The sequence below is a fragment of the Salmo salar genome, chromosome ssa12 (assembly GCF_905237065.1).
Source record: "Salmo salar chromosome ssa12, Ssal_v3.1, whole genome shotgun sequence".
NCBI classification, from domain to species: domain Eukaryota; kingdom Metazoa; phylum Chordata; class Actinopteri; order Salmoniformes; family Salmonidae; genus Salmo; species Salmo salar.
This window is the reverse complement of record NC_059453.1, coordinates 90,767,115-90,791,596: the sequence shown is the minus strand read 5'-3', so window position 1 is coordinate 90,791,596 and position 24,482 is coordinate 90,767,115. Positions and strand designations below refer to the sequence as shown.

General features: G+C 44.8%; 1 protein-coding gene and 1 long non-coding RNA gene across 2 annotated transcripts in view; both read left to right on the top strand.

Annotated features, from left to right (window-relative positions):
* Positions 1-23,851, top strand: part of shmt2 (serine hydroxymethyltransferase 2 (mitochondrial)) — a 34,888-nt gene extending 11,037 nt beyond the window's left edge. The window contains exons 2-12 of the mRNA XM_045691910.1: positions 3,800-3,997; positions 10,344-10,423; positions 14,988-15,188; positions 15,594-15,675; positions 17,056-17,178; positions 18,399-18,538; positions 20,324-20,486; positions 20,609-20,708; positions 20,844-20,999; positions 22,588-22,695; positions 23,117-23,851. Coding sequence (XP_045547866.1) covers positions 3,800-3,997; positions 10,344-10,423; positions 14,988-15,188; positions 15,594-15,675; positions 17,056-17,178; positions 18,399-18,538; positions 20,324-20,486; positions 20,609-20,708; positions 20,844-20,999; positions 22,588-22,695; positions 23,117-23,244 — 1,479 coding nt within the window. The 3' untranslated portion in view covers positions 23,245-23,851. The remainder of the gene's footprint in view (positions 1-3,799; positions 3,998-10,343; positions 10,424-14,987; positions 15,189-15,593; positions 15,676-17,055; positions 17,179-18,398; positions 18,539-20,323; positions 20,487-20,608; positions 20,709-20,843; positions 21,000-22,587; positions 22,696-23,116) is intronic.
* Positions 11,613-14,823, top strand: LOC123725570 (uncharacterized). Its single transcript, XR_006758099.1, has 3 exons — positions 11,613-11,643; positions 11,870-12,454; positions 12,683-14,823. It is a non-coding gene; the product is annotated as an uncharacterized lncRNA (long non-coding RNA).
* Positions 23,852-24,482: the final 631 nt, after the last annotated feature.

Here is a 24,482-nt window from a genome sequence, read left to right as displayed (position 1 = left end):
GGTGCTAGCAGCTAGCTGTATGGAACAGTACTGTATGGAGTAGTCAGGTAGAGAACTAGGCATGGTGCTAGCAGCTAGCTGTATGGAGAGTACTGTATGGAGAATAGTCAGGTAGAGAACTAGACATGGTGCTAGCTGTATGGAACAGTACTGTATGGAGAGCTAGTCAGGCAGAGAACTAGGCATGGTGCTAGCTGTATGAAAGAGTACTGTATGGAGAGCTAGTCAGGCAGAGAACTAGGCATGGTGCTAGCTGTATGGAAGAGTACTGTATGGAGAGCTAGTCAGGCAGAGAACTAGGCATGGTGCTAGCTGAGATGAGATAAGAGGAAGTGCTGTGTAGTGGTCCTGCTGTTTCTGCTCTGTGCTGGGTCTTCAAAGCAGCTAGCTAGCTCCCTTCCCTAAGTACGGCTGATAGAGGCACACAACCATGCTGATTATTATCACTCAAACACCAAGCTAACTCTAAATTATATTAGTTACATATTGGAGTGCATAAGTGGGAATGTCTATTAAAAATGGAAAATGTTATGTCTGACTTCATGTGTCTAGATGTATTAATAGTTAAGAGACATTGACAACAAACTAGGCCTATGTATTTCAAATTGTACAATAGCCTATCTTCTGAAAGGATTCTGGTTATGTAGTATGTGTCTGACACTTCTCCAACACTACTGATTAAGGAAGATCAATTTTACAGTCTTAACAGCTAAGAAATATGGTTAGTAAACAGCCAAGAGCTAATGATATTTGAGAACCGCCGACTACGCCATGAGTTGCAATTTTTGGGGAAATTAGAGTTGTGAGAAACCTGGCTGAAAATATAGAGAAATTTGCAACCCTAATACCATTCATTGTCCTGTTTTTGTTATAATGACCTTGGTCAAGACATAACAAAACACCATTAGGATACTATGACTCTGCCCCTCAGTGACTGCTATCAGCAGCAGCGCCATGGAAGCATAGGCTTTGCGAACATTGCTTGGATAGCTATTTTCTATGAGGGAGAACTGCCCCAATGAAATCTCATGATTTAATAGCATAAATTCTAACGGCATGGAGTAAATGGACCGTCCTGGTGCGCTCAGTCAGAACCTCTGGGTCTGCTCTAGTCTCCCTCCCAATGAGTCAGACAGCATTCTTCCTCACTACAGACTAGATCTGCTCTATCAAGTACAGATGGAGCTAAAGCAAAAATCACTTATTTTTTATTTTTATTAACTTATGTAAATAACAGTCATGGAAGCCTGGGACCTGATAAAACTGGACAGCTACATCCAATGAGTCGAAGGACCAAAGGATACAGTAGCTAGAACCTACTCATCGCAGATCTGGTAGGACAAAAAAGCCTGACTGGCCAATGTGATTGTTTCACTCCGTGTTCATCATGCTCTACTGTAGGTGTCAGGATGACATGTTGTGTAGACTAAAACAGTATAAAACTTGGTGTGTCCCAAACAGGATCAATTTAAAATGTCAGCTACTGTAATTTCTAGAAACATTGAAATAGTTAGAATTTGACTTTTTCCACATTTTGTTGTTACAGCCTGATTTAAAAAAATATATATATATTTTTTTTTATTTTTATTAACTTATGTAAATAACAGTCATGGAAGCCTGGGACCTGATAAAACTGGACAGCTACAGCCAATGAGTCGAAGGACCAAAGGATACAGTAGCTAGAACCTACTCATCGCAGATCTGGTAGGACAAAAAAGCCTGACTGGCCAATGTGATTGTTTCACTCCGTGTTCATCATGCTCTACTGTAGGTGTCAGGATGACATGTTGTGTAGACTAAAACAGTATAAAACGTGGTGTATCCCAAACAGGATCAATTTAAAATGTCAGCTACTGTAATTTCTAGAAACATTGAAATAGTTAGAATTTGACTTTTTCCACATTTTGTTGTTACAGCCTGATTTAAAAAATATATATATATTTTTTTTTTTTTATTAACTGAATAAAAAGTATCCCCCATTTACACAATGCCCCATAATGACAAAGTGAAAACATGTTTTTGGACATTTAAAAAAAAAAAAATATATCATTTTTTTATAATGAAATACAGAAATATCTCATGTATTCACACCCCTGAGGCAATACTTTGTAAAAGCACGTTTTGGCAGCAAAAGAGCTGTGTCTTTCTGGGTAAGTCCAAGACCTATGCACATCTGGATTGTGCAACTTTTTAAAATGTATTTTAAAATATCTTCAAGCTCTGTCTAATTGTTTGTCGATCATTGCTAGACAACCATTTTCAGGTCTTGCCGAGGAATTTCAAGTCAAAGCTGTACTTTGGCCACTCGGACATTCACTGCTTTCTTGGTAAGCAACTCCTGTTTGGATTTGGCCTTGTGTTTTAGGTTATTGTCCTACTGAAAGGTGAATTCATCTCCCAGTGTCTGAGGAAAGCAGACTGAACCAGGATTTCCTCTAGGACTTTTGTCTGTGCTTAGCTCCCTTCTGTTGAAAAATTCCCCAGTCCTTAACGATTACAAGCAATACCCATAACATGATACAGAAACTATGGAGAGTGGTACTCAATAATGTGTTGTGTGTTTGTGGCAAATCCAATAACACTTTGTATTCAGGTCAACAAGTGAATTGCTTTGTTTTTCAGTATTACTTTAGTGCCTTGTTGCAAACAGGATGCATGTTTAGGATTTTGTTTTAAATTCCTTACAGGATTCTTTTCACTCTGTCAATTAGGTTCGCATTGTGGAGTAACTGCAATGTTGTTGATCCATCCTCTGTTTTTTTTTCCTATCACAGCGATTAAACTCTGTTTTAAAGTCACCATTGGCTTTATGGTGAAATCCCTGAGCAGTTTCCTTCCTCTCCAGCAACAGAGTTAGGAAAGACACCTGTATTTTTTTGTAGTGACTAGGTGTATTGATAGTGTAATTAATAACTTCACCGTGCTCCAAGGGATATTCAACTTATTTAGGTTTGCCATAAGAAATGGCTTGAATACATATTGACTTAAAATATTTCAGCTTTTCATTTTTTATTAATTAGTTAAAAATGTAAACATAATTTCACTTTGACATTATGGTGTATTGTGTGTAGGCCAGTAACAAAAATCAGGCTGTAACACAACATCTGGAAACAATCAAAGTGTGTTAATACTTTCTGAAAGCACTTTATCTACTTTTGATAAGCAGCTTGCTAGCTAATTAGCTGTCATGCCAGTTTCAAGCAATCTAAACTAATATCTGACTAACTCGGAAATAGGAAGTTATTTCAGAATGAAAGTTAACTGGCCGGTGCTTTGTGACATCGTTAGCTGTCCCTAGTTATAGCATGTATTTTCACTTACTGCATCTGCGTGCTTGTTGTTTTTCTTTTCTTGTTGCTTGTTGTCTAATCTGTTCAAAACCGTGGCAGGAGTGGTCATTTGTTTTCTGACATGCAACAGTGAAATGGGTGTATTCATGCGGTTGTTGAAATGCACAGATCGCTTTATATATCTTCTCCAAAAAAACGACCTGTAGTTTGAAAACTTGGCAGCATATTTTTATGTCATGCTGCTTTGTTGATATCTCCAACCACCCCTCACTGGGTATTCAGCCAATAAGCAGCTGCTGATGTTGTCTTAACCAATGGGATTTGTAGATCAGAGGTGTGTTCTTGCGAAATTGCCTATTTTTTCTTTCTTTTTTTGCATGCTAACACTGCCTGTTTCTCATCTTTTTTTGTGCTCGCTGCATCAAGTGAAGACAACCCAGTTATTTTTGTCATAGATCCATAAATTACCTCTCCCCTTCTGTTCCCCTCTCTGTGTTTTTCCCTCCCAGCCATTGTGCCTGCGTGCCCCGGTGGCCCTGAGCAGCGTGGGGGCGAGGAGGGGCCAGCATGCGGCTACCCGTAGTGTGGAACAGGAGGCCCCATGGACTGGGCAGGACAGTCTGGCCCAGGACGACCCAGAGATGTGGGACTTGCTGCGGAAAGAGAAGGACCGGCAGTGTCGGGGACTGGAGCTCATTGCCTCTGAGGTGGGTTTGGCTGGCTAGCTATCTGTCTTTCAGGTTGGCTGTCAGAAAGAAGAGGCCTGTAGCTCATGGTAAGCTGTCTGTTAGTCAGTTTACTATGCTCAGTTGAGAAAGAAGCAGTTCGACAGGCCCAGAGTCATACTAAGGATGTGCATCTCTCCTTTCATGAAAAATTCGATACACGTCTAGATATATGGGATACAACAATACTTTTTCGGTTCGATGTTTTGCATGAACACATTCATTGTTTACAAATATCTGCTGCTGTTGGAGATTAGGATCTGGGCCTCTGAGCCGGATCTGTCTGAGACGACTCCTTCTCTGAGCCGCATCTGTCTGAGACGACTCCTTCTCTGAGCCGCATCTGTCTGAGACGACTCCTTCTCCCCCCCCCCACTTTGTATCTGAAATCACCATCACCCATAGATGAAACATGTTTTGAGTTAGTTCTATGTCAGTATGTGTCGTTAGCATGGCATTCAGCAATGAATATAATGCAGCTTTGGATTTTACTCCCGTCTCAAAAGCAAATGGTTTAGACCGTTTGGAATTGTATGGAGAGCTTCTCCCGACCAATGAATGAATGCGACCATGCGCAGCTAGCAAAAATGATTGCTGTTCATGTAAAAATGACCAAATACACGGTATAAAACAAACTACCAAAACTATTTCTTATGGTGAAACCTGAACCATCTTAATGAAATCTGAGTGATTTGAAAACCCCAGACCGCAGTTGGATGTGAGTTGGGTCCACTCCGGTAGGCTACAGAACTCCTGTTTTCTACAGTAGTTGGGTCAACTCCGGTAGGCTACAGAACTCCTGTTTTCTACAGTAGTTGGGTCCACTCCGGTAGGCTACAGAACTCCCGTTTTCTACAGTAGTTGGGTCCACTCCGGTAGGCTACAGAACTCCTGTAAAACACAGTTTTCTACAGCGCATTTGGTAATGATGACCCAGCAAAGTACATTGGTTGTCACTCAACTAATAAAAGCCTATGATTTGACATTGTGAAAGCCATTTTACAAACATCTGAATGCTGATGTACCAGTAGCCTATTAGAGCAGGGACAGGCCCTTACCTCGCGTTGGCGTGAGCAGTTGTCTCTCGCACTGTGCGCACAGTTTATCTGACAGTCATATGCAGTTACATGCATAAACGTTTGACAGGCTGCTGAGCTAAAGGAAACAACGCATCAATTCAGTCAACAGATAAGGGGTATCTTCAGAATAAAACAATCTGCTTTTCTGACCACCGCATGCTTCATTTGGAATGGTTTGGGCTCCCGCGGACCGACGCACTCACATCTTAAACATTTGAACCAGGGGACCGATGCTTATCGGTGAATGTTACATCCCTATCATACTGTGTATGTGGAGAGTTTGGCCAATGCGGTTTCCGTCTGAACGTTCCGAGAGCACCACTTTCTCCTCCATAGCTGTTGCTAAGTGATAATTGATGCTTCCGGGTTGTGCTGTTTATTTCTGATAGTTTTCTAACCCTATGTAGATGTCCAGTGAAAGCTGATATGAATGTTGTCACCACAACACAGTAGATACACATTATCCTGAATGCTAATCAATAAAAATGTCAAATTCTGTACTCTAATACTTGTTTCCAGAGGGTCATGACATAGGGAACTGTTGGGGTTAGATTATCTCTGTATTAACCTCTATCCTCCCTCCCAGCTCAGTGGGGTATATCAGCCCACTCTAGTGTGAGGAAAATCTGATATCTTCGTGGCCTCCCGAGTGGAGCAACGTGCTAGAGGCGTCACTACAGACCCGGGTTGGATCCCGGGATGTATCACAACGGACCGTGTTCGGGAGTCCCATAGGGCAGCGCACAATTGGCCCAACGCCATCCGGGTTAGGGGAGGGTTTGACTGGGGGGCTTTACTTGGCTCATCACACTCTAGCGACTCGTTGTGGCGGGCCGGGCGCCTGCAGGATGACCTCGGTCATCAGTTGAACGGTGTTTCCTCCGACACGTTGGTGTGGCTGGCTTCCGAGTTAAGCGAGCGGGTGTTAACCTCTCTGGGATATGTGGGACGCTAGCCCACCTCAACAACAGCCAGTGAAATTGCAGGGTGCCAAATTCAAAATAACAAAAATCTCATAATTCAAATTCCTCAAACATACAAGTATCATACACCATTTTAAAGCTTAACTTCTTGTTAATCCAGCCACAGTGTCTGATTTCAAAAAGGCTTTACGGCGAAAGTATACCATATGATTATGTTAGGTCAGCGCCTAGTCACAAAAAAACATACAGCCATTTTCCAGCCAAAGAGAGGAGTCACAAAAAGCAGAAATGGAGAGAAAATGAATCACTAACCTTTGATCTTCATCAGATGGCACTCATAGGACTTCATGTTACACAATACATGTATGTTTTGTTCGAAAAAGTTCATATTTATATCCAAAGATCTTAGTTTGCATTGGCGTGTTATGTTCAGTAATGTTTGCCTCTAAAACATCCAGTGATTTTGCAGGGAGCCACATCGATTTACAGAAATGCTCATCATAAACGTTGATATAAGATACAAGTGTTTTACATAGAATTAAAGATACACTTCTCCTTAATGCAACTGGTGTCAGATTTCAAAAAAGCTTTACAGCAAAAGCACACCATGCGATAATCTGAGTACAGCGCTCAGACACCAAAACAAGCCATACAGATACCCGCCATGTTGACTCCACTTTTGTGGAGTCAACAAAAGTCATAAATGGCATTATAAATATTCACTTACCTTTGATCTTTATCGGAATGCACTCCCAGGAATCCGAGTTCCACAATAAATGTTAGTTTTGTTTCGATAAAGTCCATATTTATGTCCAAATGCCTCCTTTTTGTTTGCACGTTCAGTTCACTATTCAAAATGCTGAAGGCGCATGCACTAAGTCCAGACAAAGTCTAAAAAGTTGCATTACAGTTTGATTCTATACATTGTTTGACATGTTTCTACAATCTTTAGGATGTTTTTTATCATAAATCTTCAATAATATTCCAACTGGACAATTCCTTTGTCTTCAGAAATGAAAAGGAACTCAGCTCGCTCTCACAGCTGCGCACATGACTGAGCTCATGCCATTTTTCCAGACACCTGATTCCAATAGCTCTTATTCTCTCCCCATTCACAGTAGAAGCCTGAAACAATGTTCTAAAGACTGTTGACATCTAGTGGAAGCCTTAGGAAGTGCAATATGACCCCACAGACACTGTATATTGGATAGGCAATCACTGGAAAAACTACAAACCTCAGATTTCACACTTCCTCGTTGGATTTTTCTCAGGTTTTTGCCTGCCATATGAGTTCTGTTATACTCACAGACATCATTCAAACAGTTTTAGAACCTTCAGAGTCTTTTCTATCCAAATATATACTAATAATATGCATATCCTAGCTCCTGGGCCTGAGTAGCAGGCAGTTTACTCTGGGCACCTTATTCATCCAAGCTACTCAATACTGCCCCCAGATCCCAAAGAAGTTAAGAAGCGTGGTTTGGCGGGCCAGGTTTCGGAGGATGCATGACTTGACCTTCGCCTCCTGAGCCTGTTGAGGAGTTGCAGCGACGAGATGAGATCAAAATTGGGGAGAAAAGAGGTGTAAAATACCACCCCCTTTTCTCCTCGCAAAACACACTCCCACCCTCCTCTCTGCAGGCAGACTCCAGCCAAGGCCTCCTGCTTGAGGTTCTACTGGTTGTTTTTAAGAGGAAAACACACAGGCAGCGATTGCATTTCCAAGTCTAATGTGACAAGTGGGGTGCTTTCTCAGTGTGGCACACACAGCAGAAAGGTGTGTGTGTGTGTGTGTGTGTAAGCTGCTTCCTGAGCTGTTCTCTCTCATCTCCTTCTCCAGTGGAGGTGAAGTCTGAGCGGCATTAGCATACAACCCTGTAGGGAGACCCGCGTGACGCGGCTTGAAACCTGACAGGCACTGTGATAATCTGAGTGGAAGAGTCAAGATGCCACACTGAGGTGTCTATCCCCTGTCACCTTCCTCTCCCTGACACTGTCAGGAGTGGTTACAGACAGTCCCGTCCCCCTCCATCGGTGGGTCTGACACTACCTATGGTCGTTATAGCAGGGACCCTAAACCTTCCTTAGAAACACAGTAACTTCCTGGCCCTCTGCCACCTAAACTATCAATGGAGACCAAACGCTCTGAGTGGACTGATCCATTGTGGAGGCTGTGGGGATGAGGCAGTCCATCACTCAGAAGAATAATGGTGCGACACTAATAGCGGTCACTGTCTGCAGTTCTGAGTTGTTGAATTGCCGCCTTAGACCGTGTTGCTATGTGCATAATAGCAAAGTTAACAAGCATATTGGTGTTGAGAATATTGTGGCGGAGGCAGCAGCAGAGTTAGGAGATGAGAAAACAGCCCTTACCTTAATTGTCTAAGAAAAGTGAGGAGAGCGCAAACCCCATCTTAATTAGTTCTATAGGCTATTGACTGTCTGTTAAATGTGCCTGTCTTTATAAATCATCCATATATCTACAGAAATAAGACCGATTCTGTTGCCCGTTTGAGTGTTTGTTTTTAATAACCTACTGATTCCGTGAACACCGAACCTCACGCAGCCACATGTCAAATAAACAATTTCACATTCGCCTGGTTTTAATATTTGCTATGCTGTAATATAGGTTTTACACTTTTTCCATTAGAGCAGCCTCTCTGGTATTCTTTATCATTTATTTAGTGTTTACACTGTTCCAAAATGTCCGAAGCATAATATTTATAATAACCCTCTTTCTTGATATATTTTTATTATGATCGTAATAAGTAATATCATTATCATTAGTAGGCTTAGTATAGCAGCCTTTGAGCTGTAGGCCTAAGAGCACATCCTGTTTAGTCTTAATACCGTAGGCCTATAAAAATAGGCTACTGTATCCATCATTCGGTCATGTCATCACACAGTATATGAGTCATTCATGATTTGAAACGCAATCAAGGATTTTAGTTTTTAAATAAAATAACAAAGTCACCCTTTAGTGTAAACAATCAATTTCGGGAATTGTTTTCACAAATGAATGCAGCTGTTTTTAGTCTTTGTTGTAAAAATGTATGCCTTTGTTACAGAAGACACTCTAGTCCATTTTTATAATTGATTTAGTGTTTACATTGTCCCAAACGGTCAGAAATGATATTGTAATCTAACAGCACCTGTTCTGCAGACATAATATGCACCCAGCGCTTGCTCCTTACCTTATTTTCCTTGATCTCCAGTATTTTCCACAACTAGTCACATTTTATTCCACACATCTGACTTCCCCTTTACCTCCTGAGCAACCAGTAAACATGACTCAGTTTCAAGTTTATTTGTCACTTCCTCTGCATCCATTTTGCTGTCACATGTTACGTTGTTCAGAGTTTACAACCAATTTATTGGTCTGGTTATGATATGGTATAGGTCTGGCCCTATGCGATGCATACATGTGTCATGTAAAGACATGAGGGTTGAGGGAATAGGGAATGTTTCTCCTAAACAAATTTTGGATTTCGGTAACAGAACTTTTCAGCCAGAAATGGCTGTAACTAGCAACTATGTTGCTTGTCACTTGCTGTCATTTGTTTTTAACACAGCGCAGCAAGTCTGAGCCCGGCACAATCAAATTGCGGTCGGTCTCCCTCAAGTCATTTGTCTTAATTATTTAATCAAACAGTGCGTCTTAAAGCATCAGACAAGCTCAGTGCATATAGTTGATTTGATTAAAACACACAGGATGTTTCCATATATGTGAAAAATACACGTTTTAAACATTCTGCCCAATCGATTGGTTTAAAGAACAGAACTCTCGGTCGACCAAGATATCATTTTTTTTTTGTCGAGGACAGCCCTAGACGATTCAGTGATAGGGCAACACTACCACCGCTTATAGCAGTGATAGGGCAACACTACCACCGCTTATAGCAGTGATAGGGCAACACTACCACCGCTTATAGCAGTGATAGGGCAACACTACCACCGCTTATAGCAGTGATAGGGCAACACTACCACAGCTTATAGCAGTGATAGGGCAACACTACCACCGCTTATAGCAGTGATAGGGCAACACTACCACCGCTTATAGCAGTGATAGTGCTTTCTCTTTTTCCTTGTAGAGTAGTATAGAAGGGGCAGAGTAGTATAGAAGCTGGCAGAGTAGTATAGAAGCTGGCAGAGTAGTATAGAAGGGGCAGTGTATGAAGGCTGGTCTGGTTGAATAGTGTGATTGCTGTTGTCTCTGGGGGTGGGATTCTACTAATCACTTAACAGTTTATAATTTGCCTTTTCCCATCTGTCTCCTGCATTGATCTGATCCTGATGTGTAGCTTCTGGTTTGCCTCTCCTCTCCAGAACTTCTGCAGTCGGGCTGCGCTGGAGGCCCAAGGATCCTGCCTCAATAACAAGTACTCAGAGGGCTACCCAGGCAGGAGGTAAGGCTACTACATAACAATGACCATACTAGGTTAGCACATCGCCTAGAATGCATGACCAATGCATTGCTAGTGTGGCTATTGGAACACTGTGAGTAAGACTTTCTCTGCTTTGTATTGCTGTTACTTTGCCTCCCCACTGTTTTGACTTTACTTATTGAAATGACTGCGATGATCAGATTGAAAATGACTGTATCCTGTCCATCTTGTCCTGTTCCCATTTCCCCTCCAACATACTGTACCTAGGCACCTTTTTTCCTTTTCACCCAATACCCCAGAACTGTTTTAATCAGTATTAGGATTATAATTACTGCATTGGCAATTAGGCACAGCTAGAGTTCTGGCACGTAACGGAAAGTGGGTGAGTTTTTCTGAGGTGGTGTAGTAGATGGTGTTAACCCTCTCCTCTCCTCTAGGTACTATGGTGGAGCTGAGGTGGTGTAGTAGATGGTGTTAACCCTCTCCTCTCCTCTAGGTACTATGGTGGAGCTGAGGTGGTGTAGTAGATGGTGTTAACACTCTCCTCTAGGTACTATGGTAGTGCTGAGGTGGTGTAGTAGATGGTGTTAACCCTCTCCTCTCCTCTAGGTACTATGGTGGAGCTGAGGTGGTGTAGTAGATGGTGTTAACACTCTCCTCTAGGTACTATGGTGGAGCTGAGGTGGTGTAGTAGATGGTGTTAACCCTCTCCTCTCCTCTAGCTCCTATGGTGGTGCTGAGGTGGTGTAGTAGATGGTGTTAACCCTCTCCTCTCCTCTAGGTACTATGGTGGTGCTGAGGTGGTGTAGTAGATGGTGTTAACCCTCTCCTCTAGGTACTATGGTGGTGCTGAGGTGGTGTAGTAGATGGTGTTAACCCTCTCCTCTCCTCTAGGTACTATGGTGGAGCTGAGGTGGTGTAGTAGATGGTGTTAACCCTCTCCTCTCCTCTAGGTACTATGGTGGTGCTGAGGTGGTGTAGTAGATGGTGTTAACCCTCTCCTCTCCTCTAGGTACTATGGTGGTGCTGAGGTGGTGTAGTAGATGGTGTTAACACTCTCCTCTAGGTACTATGGTGGTGCTGAGGTGGTGTAGTAGATGGTGTTAACCCTCTCCTCTCCTCTAGGTACTATGGTGGAGCTGAGGTGGTGTAGTAGATGGTGTTAACCCTCTCCTCTTCTAGGTACTATGGTGGTGCTGAGGTGGTGTAGTAGATGGTGTTAACCCTCTCCTCTCCTCTAGGTACTATGGTGGAGCTGAGGTGGTGTAGTAGATGGTGTTAACCCTCTCCTCTCCTCTAGGTACTATGGTGGAGCTGAGGTGGTGTAGTAGATGGTGTTAACCCTCTCCTCTCCTCTAGGTACTATGGTGGTGCTGAGGTGGTGTAGTAGATGGTGTTAACACTCTCCTCTAGGTACTATGGTGGAGCTGAGGTGGTGTAGTAGATGGTGTTAACACTCTCCTCTAGGTACTATGGTGGAGCTGAGGTGGTGTAGTAGATGGTGTTAACCCTCTCCTCTCCTCTAGGTACTATGGTGGAGCTGAGGTGGTGTAGTAGATGGTGTTAACCCTCTCCTCTCCTCTAGGTACTATGGTAGTGCTGAGGTGGTGTAGTAGATGGTGTTAACCCTCTCCTCTCCTCTAGGTACTATGGTGGAGCTGAGGTGGTGTAGTAGATGGTGTTAACCCTCTCCTCTCCTCTAGGTACTATGGTGGAGCTGAGGTGGTGTAGTAGATGGTGTTAACCCTCTCCTCTCCTCTAGGTACTATGGTGGTGCTGAGGTGGTGTAGTAGATGGTGTTAACCCTCTCCTCTCCTCTAGGTACTATGGTGGAGCTGAGGTGGTGTAGTAGATGGTGTTAACCCTCTCCTCTCCTCTAGGTACTATGGTGGTGCTGAGGTGGTGTAGTAGATGGTGTTAACACTCTCCTCTAGGTACTATGGTGGTGCTGAGGTGGTGTAGTAGATGGTGTTAACCCTCTCCTCTCCTCTAGGTACTATGGTGGTGCTGAGGTGGTGTAGTAGATGGTGTTAACCCTCTCCTCTCCTCTAGGTACTATGGTGGAGCTGAGGTGGTGTAGTAGATGGTGTTAACCCTCTCCTCTCCTCTAGGTACTATGGTGGAGCTGAGGTGGTGTAGTAGATGGTGTTAACCCTCTCCTCTCTAGGTACTATGGTGGTGCTGAGGTGGTGTAGTAGATGGTGTTAACCCTCTCCTCTCCTCTAGGTACTATGGTGGAGCTGAGGTGGTGTAGTAGATGGTGTTAACCCTCTCCTCTAGGTACTATGGTGGTGCTGAGGTGGTGTAGTAGATGGTGTTAACCCTCTCCTCTCCTCTAGGTACTATGGTGGAGCTGAGGTGGTGTAGTAGATGGTGTTAACCCTCTCCTCTCCTCTAGGTACTATGGTAGTGCTGAGGTGGTGTAGTAGATGGTGTTAACCCTCTCCTCTAGGTACTATGGTGGTGCTGCGGTGGTGTAGTAGATGGTGTTAACCCTCTCCTCTCCTCTAGGTACTATGGTGGAGCTGAGGTGGTGTAGTAGATGGTGTTAACCCTCTCCTCTAGGTACTATGGTGGTGCTGAGGTGGTGTAGTAGATGGTGTTAACCCTCTCCTCTCCTCTTGGTACTATGGTGGAGCTGAGGTGGTGTAGTAGATGGTGTTAAACCTCTCCTCTCCTCTAGGTACTATGGTGGAGCTGAGGTGGTGTAGTAGATGGTGTTAACCCTCTCCTCTCCTCTAGGTACTATGGTGGAGCTGAGGTGGTGTAGTAGATGGTGTTAACACTCTCCTCTAGGTACTATGGTAATGCTGAGGTGGTGTAGTAGATGGTGTTAACCCTCTCCTCTCCTCTAGGTACTATGGTGGAGCTGAGGTGGTGTAGTAGATGGTGTTAACCCTCTCCTCTAGGTACTATGGTGGTGCTGAGGTGGTGTAGTAGATGGTGTTAACCCTCTCCTCTCCTCTAGGTACTATGGTGGAGCTGAGGTGGTGTAGTAGATGGTGTTAACCCTCTCCTCTCCTCTAGGTACTATGGTGGAGCTGAGGTGGTGTAGTAGATGGTGTTAACCCTCTCCTCTCCTCTAGGTACTATGGTGGTGCTGAGGTGGTGTAGTAGATGGTGTTAACCCTCTCCTCTAGGTACTATGGTAGTGCTGAGGTGGTGTAGTAGATGGTGTTAACCCTCTCCTCTCCTCTAGGTACTATGGTGGAGCTGAGGTGGTGTAGTAGATGGTGTTAACCCTCTCCTCTCCTCTAGGTACTATGGTGGTGCTGAGGTGGTGTAGTAGATGGTGTTAACCCTCTCCTCTCCTCTAGGTACTATGGTGGTGCTGAGGTGGTGTAGTAGATGGTGTTAACCCTCTCCTCTCCTCTAGGTACTATGGTAGTGCTGAGGTGGTGTAGTAGATGGTGTTAACCCTCTCCTCTAGGTACTATGGTGGTGCTGAGGTGGTGTAGTAGATGGTGTTAACCCTCTCCTCTCCTCTAGGTACTATGGTGGAGCTGAGGTGGTGTAGTAGATGGTGTTAACACTCTCCTCTAGGTACTATGGTGGAGCTGAGGTGGTGTAGTAGATGGTGTTAACACTCTCCTCTCCTCTAGGTACTATGGTGGTGCTGAGGTGGTGTAGTAGATGGTGTTAACCCTCTCCTCTCCTCTAGGTACTATGGTGGTGCTGAGGTGGTGTAGTAGATGGTGTTAACCCTCTCCTCTCCTCTAGGTACTATGGTGGAGCTGAGGTGGTGTAGTAGATGGTGTTAACCCTCTCCTCTCCTCTAGGTACTATGGTGGAGCTGAGGTGGTGTAGTAGATGGTGTTAACCCTCTCCTCTAGGTACTATGGTAGTGCTGAGGTGGTGTAGTAGATGGTGTTAACCCTCTCCTCTCCTCTAGGTACTATGGTGGTGCTGAGGTGGTGTAGTAGATGGTGTTAACCCTCTCCTCTAGGTACTATGGTGGTGCTGAGGTGGTGTAGTAGATGGTGTTAACCCTCTCCTCTCCTCTAGGTACTATGGTGGAGCTGAGGTGGTGTAGTAGATGGTGTTAACCCTCTCCTCTCCTCTAGGTACTATGGTAGTGCTGAGGTGGTGTAGTAGATGGTGTTAACACTCTCCTCTAGGTACTATGGTGGAGCTGAGGTGGTGTAGTAGATGGTGTTAACCCTCTCCTCTCCTCTAGGTACTATGGTGGAGCTGAGGTGGTGTAGTAGATGGTGTTAACCCTCTCCTCTCCTCTAGGTACTATGGTGGAGCTGAGGTGGTGTAGTAGATGGTGTTAACCCTCTCCTCTCCTCTAGCTCCTATGGTGGTGCTGAGGTGGTGTAGTAGATGGTGTTAACCCTCTCCTCTCCTCTAGGTACTATGGTAGTGCTGAGGTGGTGTAGTAGATGGTGTTAACCCTCTCCTCTTGGTACTATGGTAGTGCTGAGGTGGTGTAGTAGATGGTGTTAACCCTCTCCTCTCCTCTAGGTACTATGGTGGAGCTGAGGTGGTGTAGTAGATGGTGTTAACCCTCTCCTCTCCTCTAGGTACTATGGTAGTGCTGAGGTGGTGTAGTAGATGGTGTTAACCCTCTCCTCTCCTCTAGGTACTATGGTGGAGCTGAGGTGGTGGACCAGATAGAGTTGTTGTGCCAGAAGAGAGCCCTGGAGACCTTTGACCTGGACCCTGCCCTGTGGGGGGTGAACGTCCAGCCCTACTCTGGCTCTCCCGCCAACTTCGCTGCCTACACCGCCGTCCTCAACCCTCACGACCGCATCATGGGCCTGGACCTGCCTGATGGTGGACAGTATGTAGCTGTCTGCCTCAGTCTCTGTCTATTCAGTTCTCTGCCTCCTCTCTACCTCTGCCTCTCTCGGTCGGCCTCTATCTCTGCCTCATTCTCTATCTTGATTTCTTTCCCTCACCAATTCACGGACTACCAGTCCTTCGCTCTCTACTTTCCTCATTCACTCTACCTTTTTTTACTCTCATAGTGTGCACCATATTTTTTGCAAGGTGTTGTCTTGTGAATTTGAACATATATTGAGGAAAAATTAAAAAATATATTATGTTTATTCTAAGTAACTTACAATAATGGTGCTATACAGTTATCTTACCAAGGAGGCTGACTAAATCACTGTAGGTAAGAACGTCTGCTAAATGTCCCAAATGTATATTGAATAACACAAATGTTGTTGTTGTCCTTCTGCAGTCTGACCCATGGTTACATGTCTGACACCAAGAGGATATCTGCTACCTCCATCTATTTTGAGTCCATGCCCTACAAGCTCAATGTAAGCAGAGCCACACTCCACTCCTTCCTGGTCCCTCTCTCCTCGTCTCCTTCTCAAAACCCATTGGAGGAGAAGGTCTGAGTGGAGGGACTTTCGATTTTCTCCTCCAATACGGTTTGAGAAGGAGGAATCGAGGAAAGACCGGTTCGGAGCTTTAATGTAACCGTTTAACCCGGTCCAGTGTCCACACCCTGTGATCTAGACAACTTGCCACCCTCACTTGTCTCCTAGTGGGGAACATTCTTGTCCTCTCCTCATCTGTAGTGGCAGTAGCTACTACAACTATAAACACTACTCATCACTAATGCAATGAGAATTGAATGAAATGGAATGGATTACAATACAATAGATAAGTTACAATAAATAATCATATCTATCCTACTATGCACTGTTAGTGATCTCTGTTACTGGTCGCTATTGGCCAGCGATGTAGTTGGTTCTAGTATCTCCTTGAGTCCTTACTGGTTTATCCATTTCTGTTATTTTCCTGATCTGTTAGCCTTTGTATGGTTCAGGTGATCAGTATAGTCCTGTAGTAGTCCTGTGTGTTTTCCGTTATTGAATTGTAAATTTAGTTCCTAAATTGCCTGTGTGTGTGTGTGTGTGTGTGTGTGTGTGTGTGTGTGTGTGTGTGTGTGTGTGTGTGTGTGTGTGTGTGTGTGTGTGTTGTGGTAATGTGATCTATGGTGTGCAGGCTTGGACAGTATCCAGATTGTCATACCTTCATATCAACCTTGTGCCATTCAGGGTTATTTGGTAATACCGGCACTGAACACAAGGAGCGCTGTTTTCAAACCTCACTGATACTCTGTAATCCGAACTTTAGCAATGCTGGCAAGTACATGTAAAATACCATAGAGAATGCTAACTAAATGCTAACGAGCGCATTGCGAACATTTTATACGGTTTCTGACCTAAACTATACAAGTAAATAAAAAATGCTACAGTTTGCTGCACGCACAAAACAAATATTAGCCAGCAAGGCTCTTGATCCAGGAGGGGATTCTCTGCAGTTACCAAGTAAATGCTTGATTTAGGAAGAAGATAACCATCTTGCAACGTGGTTAACTAGCTACTAAATTAGCAAACCAAATTCTCAACTGCAGAGCTTTTAGCACCTTGTACACATTTTAACTTATTAGTTATAAGATATCTAGCTGGCAAACACTTCGTTGTAAAGCTTTGGGGTTGAGGGATAGAAATTAAACAACAATTGAATGGGACCCATATGGAGAAACATATCCTGTAGAGTGCTTCCTGTCTTATTCATATTTCTCTCACTGTTGTTGATGTGACGCATCAGTCTTTCCCTTTCTCTCTCTCTCCCCCTCTCTCTCTCTCGCTCCCTCTCTTGTACATTCTCTCTCTCCCTTTCTCCAGCCTGCCACAGGGCTCATTGACTATGACCAGCTGGAGATGACTGCCCGTCTCTTCCGGCCCAAGTTGATCATTGCAGGCACCAGCGCCTACGCTCGCCTCATTGACTACGCTCGCATCAAGAAGGTACAGACTCTTTCTCCCTCTGTCTGTGACTACCTACCTCTATCTCGCTCTCCTTCTCTTCCCGCTGCAGTATCTCCAGTGTGTCTTAAGGTTACAGTACAGTAGCTACATTCTGCTTTTTAAGGATCTTACTCAAATGGCACCCTATTCCCTATATAGTGCACTTCTTTTGATCAATCTCTATGGGCCCTGGTCTAAAGTAGTGCACTATGTAGGCAATAGGGTGAAATTTGGGATGTAATCTAACTCTCCAAGATGGCTGCCACTGACCTGATGTAATCAGAGGACTCCCGACTGGCGCAGCAGTCTAAGGTACTGCATCTCAGTGCTAGAGACGTCACTACAGACTCTGGTTCGATTCCAGGCATTATCACATCCGGCCGTGATTGGGAGTCCCATAGGGCGGCGCACAATTGGCCCAGCGTCGCTAGGCTTTGGCCGGGGTAGGCCGTCATTGTAATTAAGTTCTTGACTGACTTGCCTAGTTAAATAAATGTTAAAATATAAAATAAAGAAAATAAATGGGGAGAGAATTATTTAATGAGACCTCCTGTATAACCGACTTTGCCAAGGAACCATTTACATGTTAGCTGAGTTTTTGGTTCTTCATCAGGAAGAGTTGACGGGGAGAGGCAACGCATCATTAAAGATGGTATTCTGTAGCTTTTCTTGTTTAGAAAGCCCGTACAGAAGAGTCACTCGTTTGTCATCAAAAGTGTGTAGCCTTATCAAAACTCCAATTCAGCGCATCTTTGTTTCAATGCATGTTATGTGGTGCTGGGAATAAAAAGCCCCGATCCTTAGTACAAGTAAGCCTTGTCGGGGCCAGAGCGGCCCGTGTCCGAAATCTGTCTTGCCTCCTACTTAACAGAACTACATACGGTGTACAAATAGTATTACGTACTATTTAGAATGTACTGTTTAGTAAGAAAAATATGCAGTAAACAACAAATATCAACATACTACTTATCCATACTGACATGGCATACTATAATGCGCAGACTTGCTTGTTCACCTCATTTGTTCATTTTAGTAGAGCCTGACCCCTATTCTGATTCTCAACTGTTGACACACTCGTGTGAAAAGACCTTTCTCTTCCTCCATAGTGTGTAGTGAATTATACTACATGAGAAGCCAAATTGAGTGACTTCCTGGCATTTAAGGCATTATCAATTTTCAAAGTTTCACATACTATAAAATGTTCTATTTGCCCCATCCAGTTGTGTACGGAGGTGAAAGCCTACCTGCTGGCTGACATGGCCCACATCAGTGGTCTGGTGGCTGCCAAGGCTGTCCCCTCGCCCTTCAAGTATGCTGACATGGTTACGTCCACAACACACAAGTCCCTCCGAGGAGCCAGGTATGTAACGTAGCTGTGTATGCTGACATGGTTACGTCCACAACACACAAGTCCCTCCGAGGAGCCAGGTATGTAACGAAGCTGTGTATGCTGACATGGTCTCCTCCACAACACACCAGTCCCTCTGAGGAACCAGGTATGTAACGTAGCTGTGTATGCTGACATGGTCTCCTCCACAACACACCAGTCCCTCTGAGGAGCCAGGTATGTAACGTAGCTGTGTATGCTGACATGGTCTCCTCCACAACACACCAGTCCCTCTGAGGAGCCAGGTATGTAACGTAGCTGTGTATGCTGACATGGTCTCCTCCACAACACACCAGTCCCTCTGAGGAACCAGGTATGTAACGTAGCTGTGTATGCTGACATGGTCTCCTCCACAACACACCAGTCCCTCTGAGGAACCAGGTATGTAACGTAGCTGTGTATGCTGACATGGTCTCCTCCACAACACACCAGTCCCTCTGAGGAACCAGGTATGTAACGTAGCTGTGTATGCTGACATGGTCTCCTCCACAACACACCAGTCCCTCTGAGGAACCAGGTATGTAACGTAGCTGTGTATGCTGACATGGTCTCCTCCACAACACACCAGTCCCTCTGAGGAACCAGGTATGTAACGTAGCTGTGTATGCTGACATGGTCTCCTCCACAACACACCAGTCCCTCTGAGGAACCAGGTATGTAACGTAGCTGTGTATGCTGACATGGTCTCCTCCACAACACACCAGTCCCTCTGAGGAACCAGGTATGTAACGTAGCTGTGTATGCTGACATGGTCTCCTCCACAACACACCAGTCCCTCTGAGGAACCAGGTATGTAACGTAGCTGTGTATGCTGACATGGTCTCCTCCACAACACACCAGTCCCTCTGAGGAACCAGGTATGTAACGTAGCTGTGTATGCTGACATGGTCTCCTCCACAACACACCAGTCCCTCTGAGGAACCAGGTATGTAACGTAGCTGTGTATGCTGACATGGTCTCCTCCACAACACACCAGTCCCTCTGAGGAACCAGGTATGTTACGTAGCTGTGTATGCTGACATGGTCTCCTCCACAACACACCAGTCCCTCTGAGGAACCAGGTATGTAACGTAGCTGTGTATGCTGACATGGTCTCCTCCACAACACACCAGTCCCTCTGAGGAACCAGGTATGTAACGTAGCTGTGTATGCTGACATGGTCTCCTCCACAACACACCAGTCCCTCTGAGGAACCAGGTATGTTACGTAGCTGTGTATGCTGACATGGTCTCCTCCACAACACACCAGTCCCTCTGAGGAACCAGGTATGTAACGTAGCTGTGTATGCTGACATGGTCTCCTCCACAACACACCAGTCCCTCTGAGGATCCAGGTACAGGCTTGTGAGGGTGGGATTAGTGGAGAGGACATTTTGTTAGAAGCTAATCTGATTATTATTTTACATGTAGTTTACCTAATGAATTAAAGTAGAGCAACAACATGTTTGTGAACAAAAAGAAAGGGTATATTTCCCTATTCTCCACACTTATCCCGAAGTGTGCACTTATTTAGCAACAGTCTGTTTGTACATGGTGTTGAGTTGCAAATGTGTTAACTTCAACTCCAAACTGACCTACCTCTCTCTGTCTCTCTCTCTGTCTCTCTCTCTGTCTCTCTCTCTGTCTCTCTCTCTGTCTCTCTCTCTGTCTCTCTCTCTGTCTCTCTCTCTGTCTCTCTCTCTCTGTCTCTCTCTCTCTGTCTCTCTCTCTGTCTCTCTCTCTCTCTCTGTCTCTCTCTCTCTCTCTGTCTCCCCTCCAGGGCTGGTCTGATCTTCTACCGTAAGGGTGTGCGTTCTGTGGACAAGAAGGGGAGGGAGATCCAATATGACCTGGAGGACCGGGTCAACTTCGCTGTGTTCCCCTCTCTGCAGGGGGGACCCCACAACCACGCCATCGCTGGGGTGGCCGTCGCACTCAAACAGGTACCTTCTCTTTCGGGTCTCTTTCTCCATGAATCCATAAGTCCACACCGCGACTGTGTCCCCATTTTTCACTCTTCTCCTAAAGTGTGAACCGACTCACACTTTTCCCTCTTTGTGTCTAGGCCCAGACACCGATGTTCAGAGAATACATTGGCCAGGTGATGCGTAACTCCAAGGCCATGGCTGAGGCCCTACTGAGCAAAGGGTACACGCTGGTGTCAGGTACTACTGTACTATGTTTTCTAACCAGTTACCTGCTGACTGTTTTCTCTCAGGAGCGATCTGGTCAAAAAGTGGAGAGCACTCACGTAAACAAAGAAGTGGTATGCTTCATATAAAATGTATTTGTTTCCTCAGGGGGGACGGAGAACCATCTGGTGCTGGTGGACCTGAGGCCTAAGGGCATCGATGGAGCCAGAGCAGAGAGAGTTTTGGAGCTGGTGTCCATCACAGCCAACAAGAACACCTGCCCTGGGGACAAGAGTGCCCTGGCGCCTGGGGGCCTCAGGCTAGGTGGGTGTCCCTGTAGCTAGGTAGCCTTCCCTGTAGCTCAGTTGGTAGAGCATGGTGTTTGCTACGCCAGGGTTGTGGGTTCGATCCCCACGGGGGGCCAGTACAGAAAAAAAAATGTATGAAATGTATGCATTCACTACTGTAAGTCGCTCTGGATAAGAGCGTCTGCTAAATGACTTAAATGTAAATGTAATGTGTCACACTCTCTGGACCACTTGGCCCAGAATATAACACCTGAGTGAGTGTGTATGTGATGTATAGGCTGGAACCCTGTTTTAATACATATGGAACACCGCAGGCTGGAACCCTGTTTTAATACATATGGAACACCTCAGGCTGGAACACCGCAGGCTGGAACACCGCAGGCTGGAACCCTGTTTTAATACATATGGAACACCTCAGGCTGGAACCCTGTTTTAATACATATGGAACACCTCAGGCTGGAACCCTGTTTTAATACATATGGAACACCTCAGGCTGGAACCCTGTTTTAATACATATGGAACACCTCAGGCTGGAACACCGCAGGCTGGAACCCTTTTTTAATACATATGGAACACCTCAGGCTGGAACACCGCAGGCTGGAACACCGCAGGCTGGAACCCTTTTTTAATACATATGGAACACCTCAGGCTGGAACCCTTTTTTAATACATATGGAACACCTCAGGCTGGAACACCTCAGGCTGGAACCCTTTTTTAATACATATGGAACACCTCAGGCTGGAACACCTCAGGCTGGAACCCTTTTTTAATACATATGGAACACCTCAGGCTGGAACACCTCAGGCTGGAACCCTTTTTTAATACATATGGAACACCTCAGGCTGGAACACCGCAGGCTGGAACCCTTTTTTAATACATATGGAACACCGCAGGCTGGAACCCTTTTTTAATACATATGGAACACCTCAGGCTGGAACACCTCAGGCTGGAACCCTTTTTAATACATATGGAACACCTCAGGCTGGAACACCGCAGGCTGGAACCCTTTTTTAATACGTATGGAACACTGCAGGCTGGAACCCTGTTTTACCACGTATGGAACACCGCAGGCTGGAACACCGCAGGCTGGAACCCTGTTTTACCACGGATGGAACACCTCAGGCTGGAACCCTGTTTTACCATGTATGGAACACCTCAGGCTGGAACCCTGTTTTACCATGTATGGAACACCTCAGGCTGGAACCCTGTTTTACCATGTATGGAACACCGCAGGCTGGAACCCTGTTTTACCATGGATGGAACACCGCAGGCTGGAACACCGCAGGCTGGAACCCCGTTTTACCATTCAGAATACAATGGCATGCTCTGTTTTTGTGTACATTGTGACCAGAAAGATGATTTTAATGTTTTGAACTATTAATTTAGTTTACTTTATTTATTCATCACTACTAAAATAACCAAATGCTGTTTTGATGTTTTGTCAGGAGGTAAAAAAGAGATGCAAGAATCTATTCCTGTGGAATGCTACATTTTATTATTATAAACAAATCTATCCTACGTTAACCTTGAATTACCATGCATATAACTGAGCTTTCTGTGTCCCTGGTTATCACTGACACGCTCCTCCTATTCCTAACTCCCAGGTGCCCCGGCGCTGACCTCCAGACAGTTCAAGGAGACAGACTTTGTCCAGGTGGTGGAGTTCATGGATGAAGGCTTTAAGATCGCCCTGGACGTCAAGAAGAAGACTGGTGAGTTCCTCTTCCTCACCAGCTGTGTGTACTTCATCAGTTCACCTAATCAGTCCCCCCCCGTCTTGCCTTTTTCTGTGTCCCAAATGCCAAGCTATTACCTTCGTTGCGCACTACTTTTGACCGGAGCCTTATTTTCCCAGGTGCCATTTGGGATGAAGTCCATGTGTTTGTACATTCTGATGGTGGCCATGATGCCTGAAACTTTGTTTTAAATCTAAAGTCAGGGTCTTTTTCTTATCACACTTCTTCCATCTCCTGTAACGATCTGGAAGAAGTGCCAGTTAAGTTCATTAGCTAACCCAAAGAGATGGCGATGTCTAACAGTGACTCAGTCGAGAAAACGCAAGCCATTGGTGTTAAAATACAGGAAGTGACACAAAAGCTGAAAACATCTGCTCTACTCTCGTCTTCTCTCCAGGGAAACTTGCAGACTTTAAGAACTTCTTGTTGGAGGATCCAGAGACAGTCGCCCGCATGGCAGAGCTGAGGAAACGAGTGGAGGCCTTCGCACGTCCCTTCCCCATGCCCGGCTTCGAGGATCACTAGGCCCTCCACATAGACACACACACACACACAGAGCGAGAGAGAGCAGGGAGAGGGAGAGTCAGTCGAGTAGCTCTGTTTCAATATCCAACACTAGCATACTACTTACAATGAAGCAGCAATGTATTTGGAGGTGAATTTTAAGTGGTAGGCAATTATGGACATTGGAACTTGGTGGTTGGTGGTGGTCAGTGATTGGATTCAGATCGGGCGGAACCTCGCAGACTTATCAAACAGATGGGAGACCTTGGTTAATCCTTTGACGTCATCTGTTGACCTCTGACCTAACGTGAGGGTAATTCTGTAGCTTCTAACCCCTTTGTATGTTTACACAAAATCCTTATTTTCTGCGTGTTTATTTTCTGCATGTTTTAAGGTTGTAGTGCAGAAGAAAGCTCCACGTCAAACCCTGAGAGAGATGTCATCTAATCTTAAACTGTCACCACAAAGGTAGTGACTTGGATAACATTATTAGAAGCACAGTCTTAAATTATAAATTAACACATTGTCTTAATTTAACAACTATAAATGAACACATTGTCTTAATTTAACAATTTGGTGACTAGATGTTCATGATGGAGATTTGATAATACACTGTCGTACTACCCTATACTGTTGTGTGTGTGTGTAACCAACTCCATTCAAACTCATCTGAAGCAACCCTGGGCCACAAATCCTATTTGAAATCGTTTAAATATGTGTACCGTTTGCTCTAGCTTGCCTAGAGAGCCAGGTTTTATTTTATTTTTTTGTCGTTTTGTGATGATTCTATCGTTCCATGATGTCAGACAAGCTCAATCAAGCACAGATAAAGTAAATGTAATATCTATTTTTAACTTGAACCCAAGTCTGATCTGAAGTCAAGGGGTCCCAAGCCAGAGGTTGGGGTTGACAGGACAGTTCCCCTGTTATACCATCTACAGATATCAGACCAGGGTTTCACTACCTTTATACAGGTATCAGACCAGGGTTTCACTACCTTCTACAGATATCAGACCAGGGTTTCACTACCTTTATACAGGTATCAGACCAGGGTTTCACTACCTTCTACAGATATCAGACCAGGGTTTCACTACCTTCTACAGATATCAGACCAGGGTTTCACTACCTTTATACAGGTATCAGACCAGGGTTTCACTACCTTCTACAGATATCAGACCAGGGTTTCACTACCTTTATACAGGTATCAGACCAGGGTTTCACTACCTTTATACAGGTATCAGACCAGGGTTTCACTACCT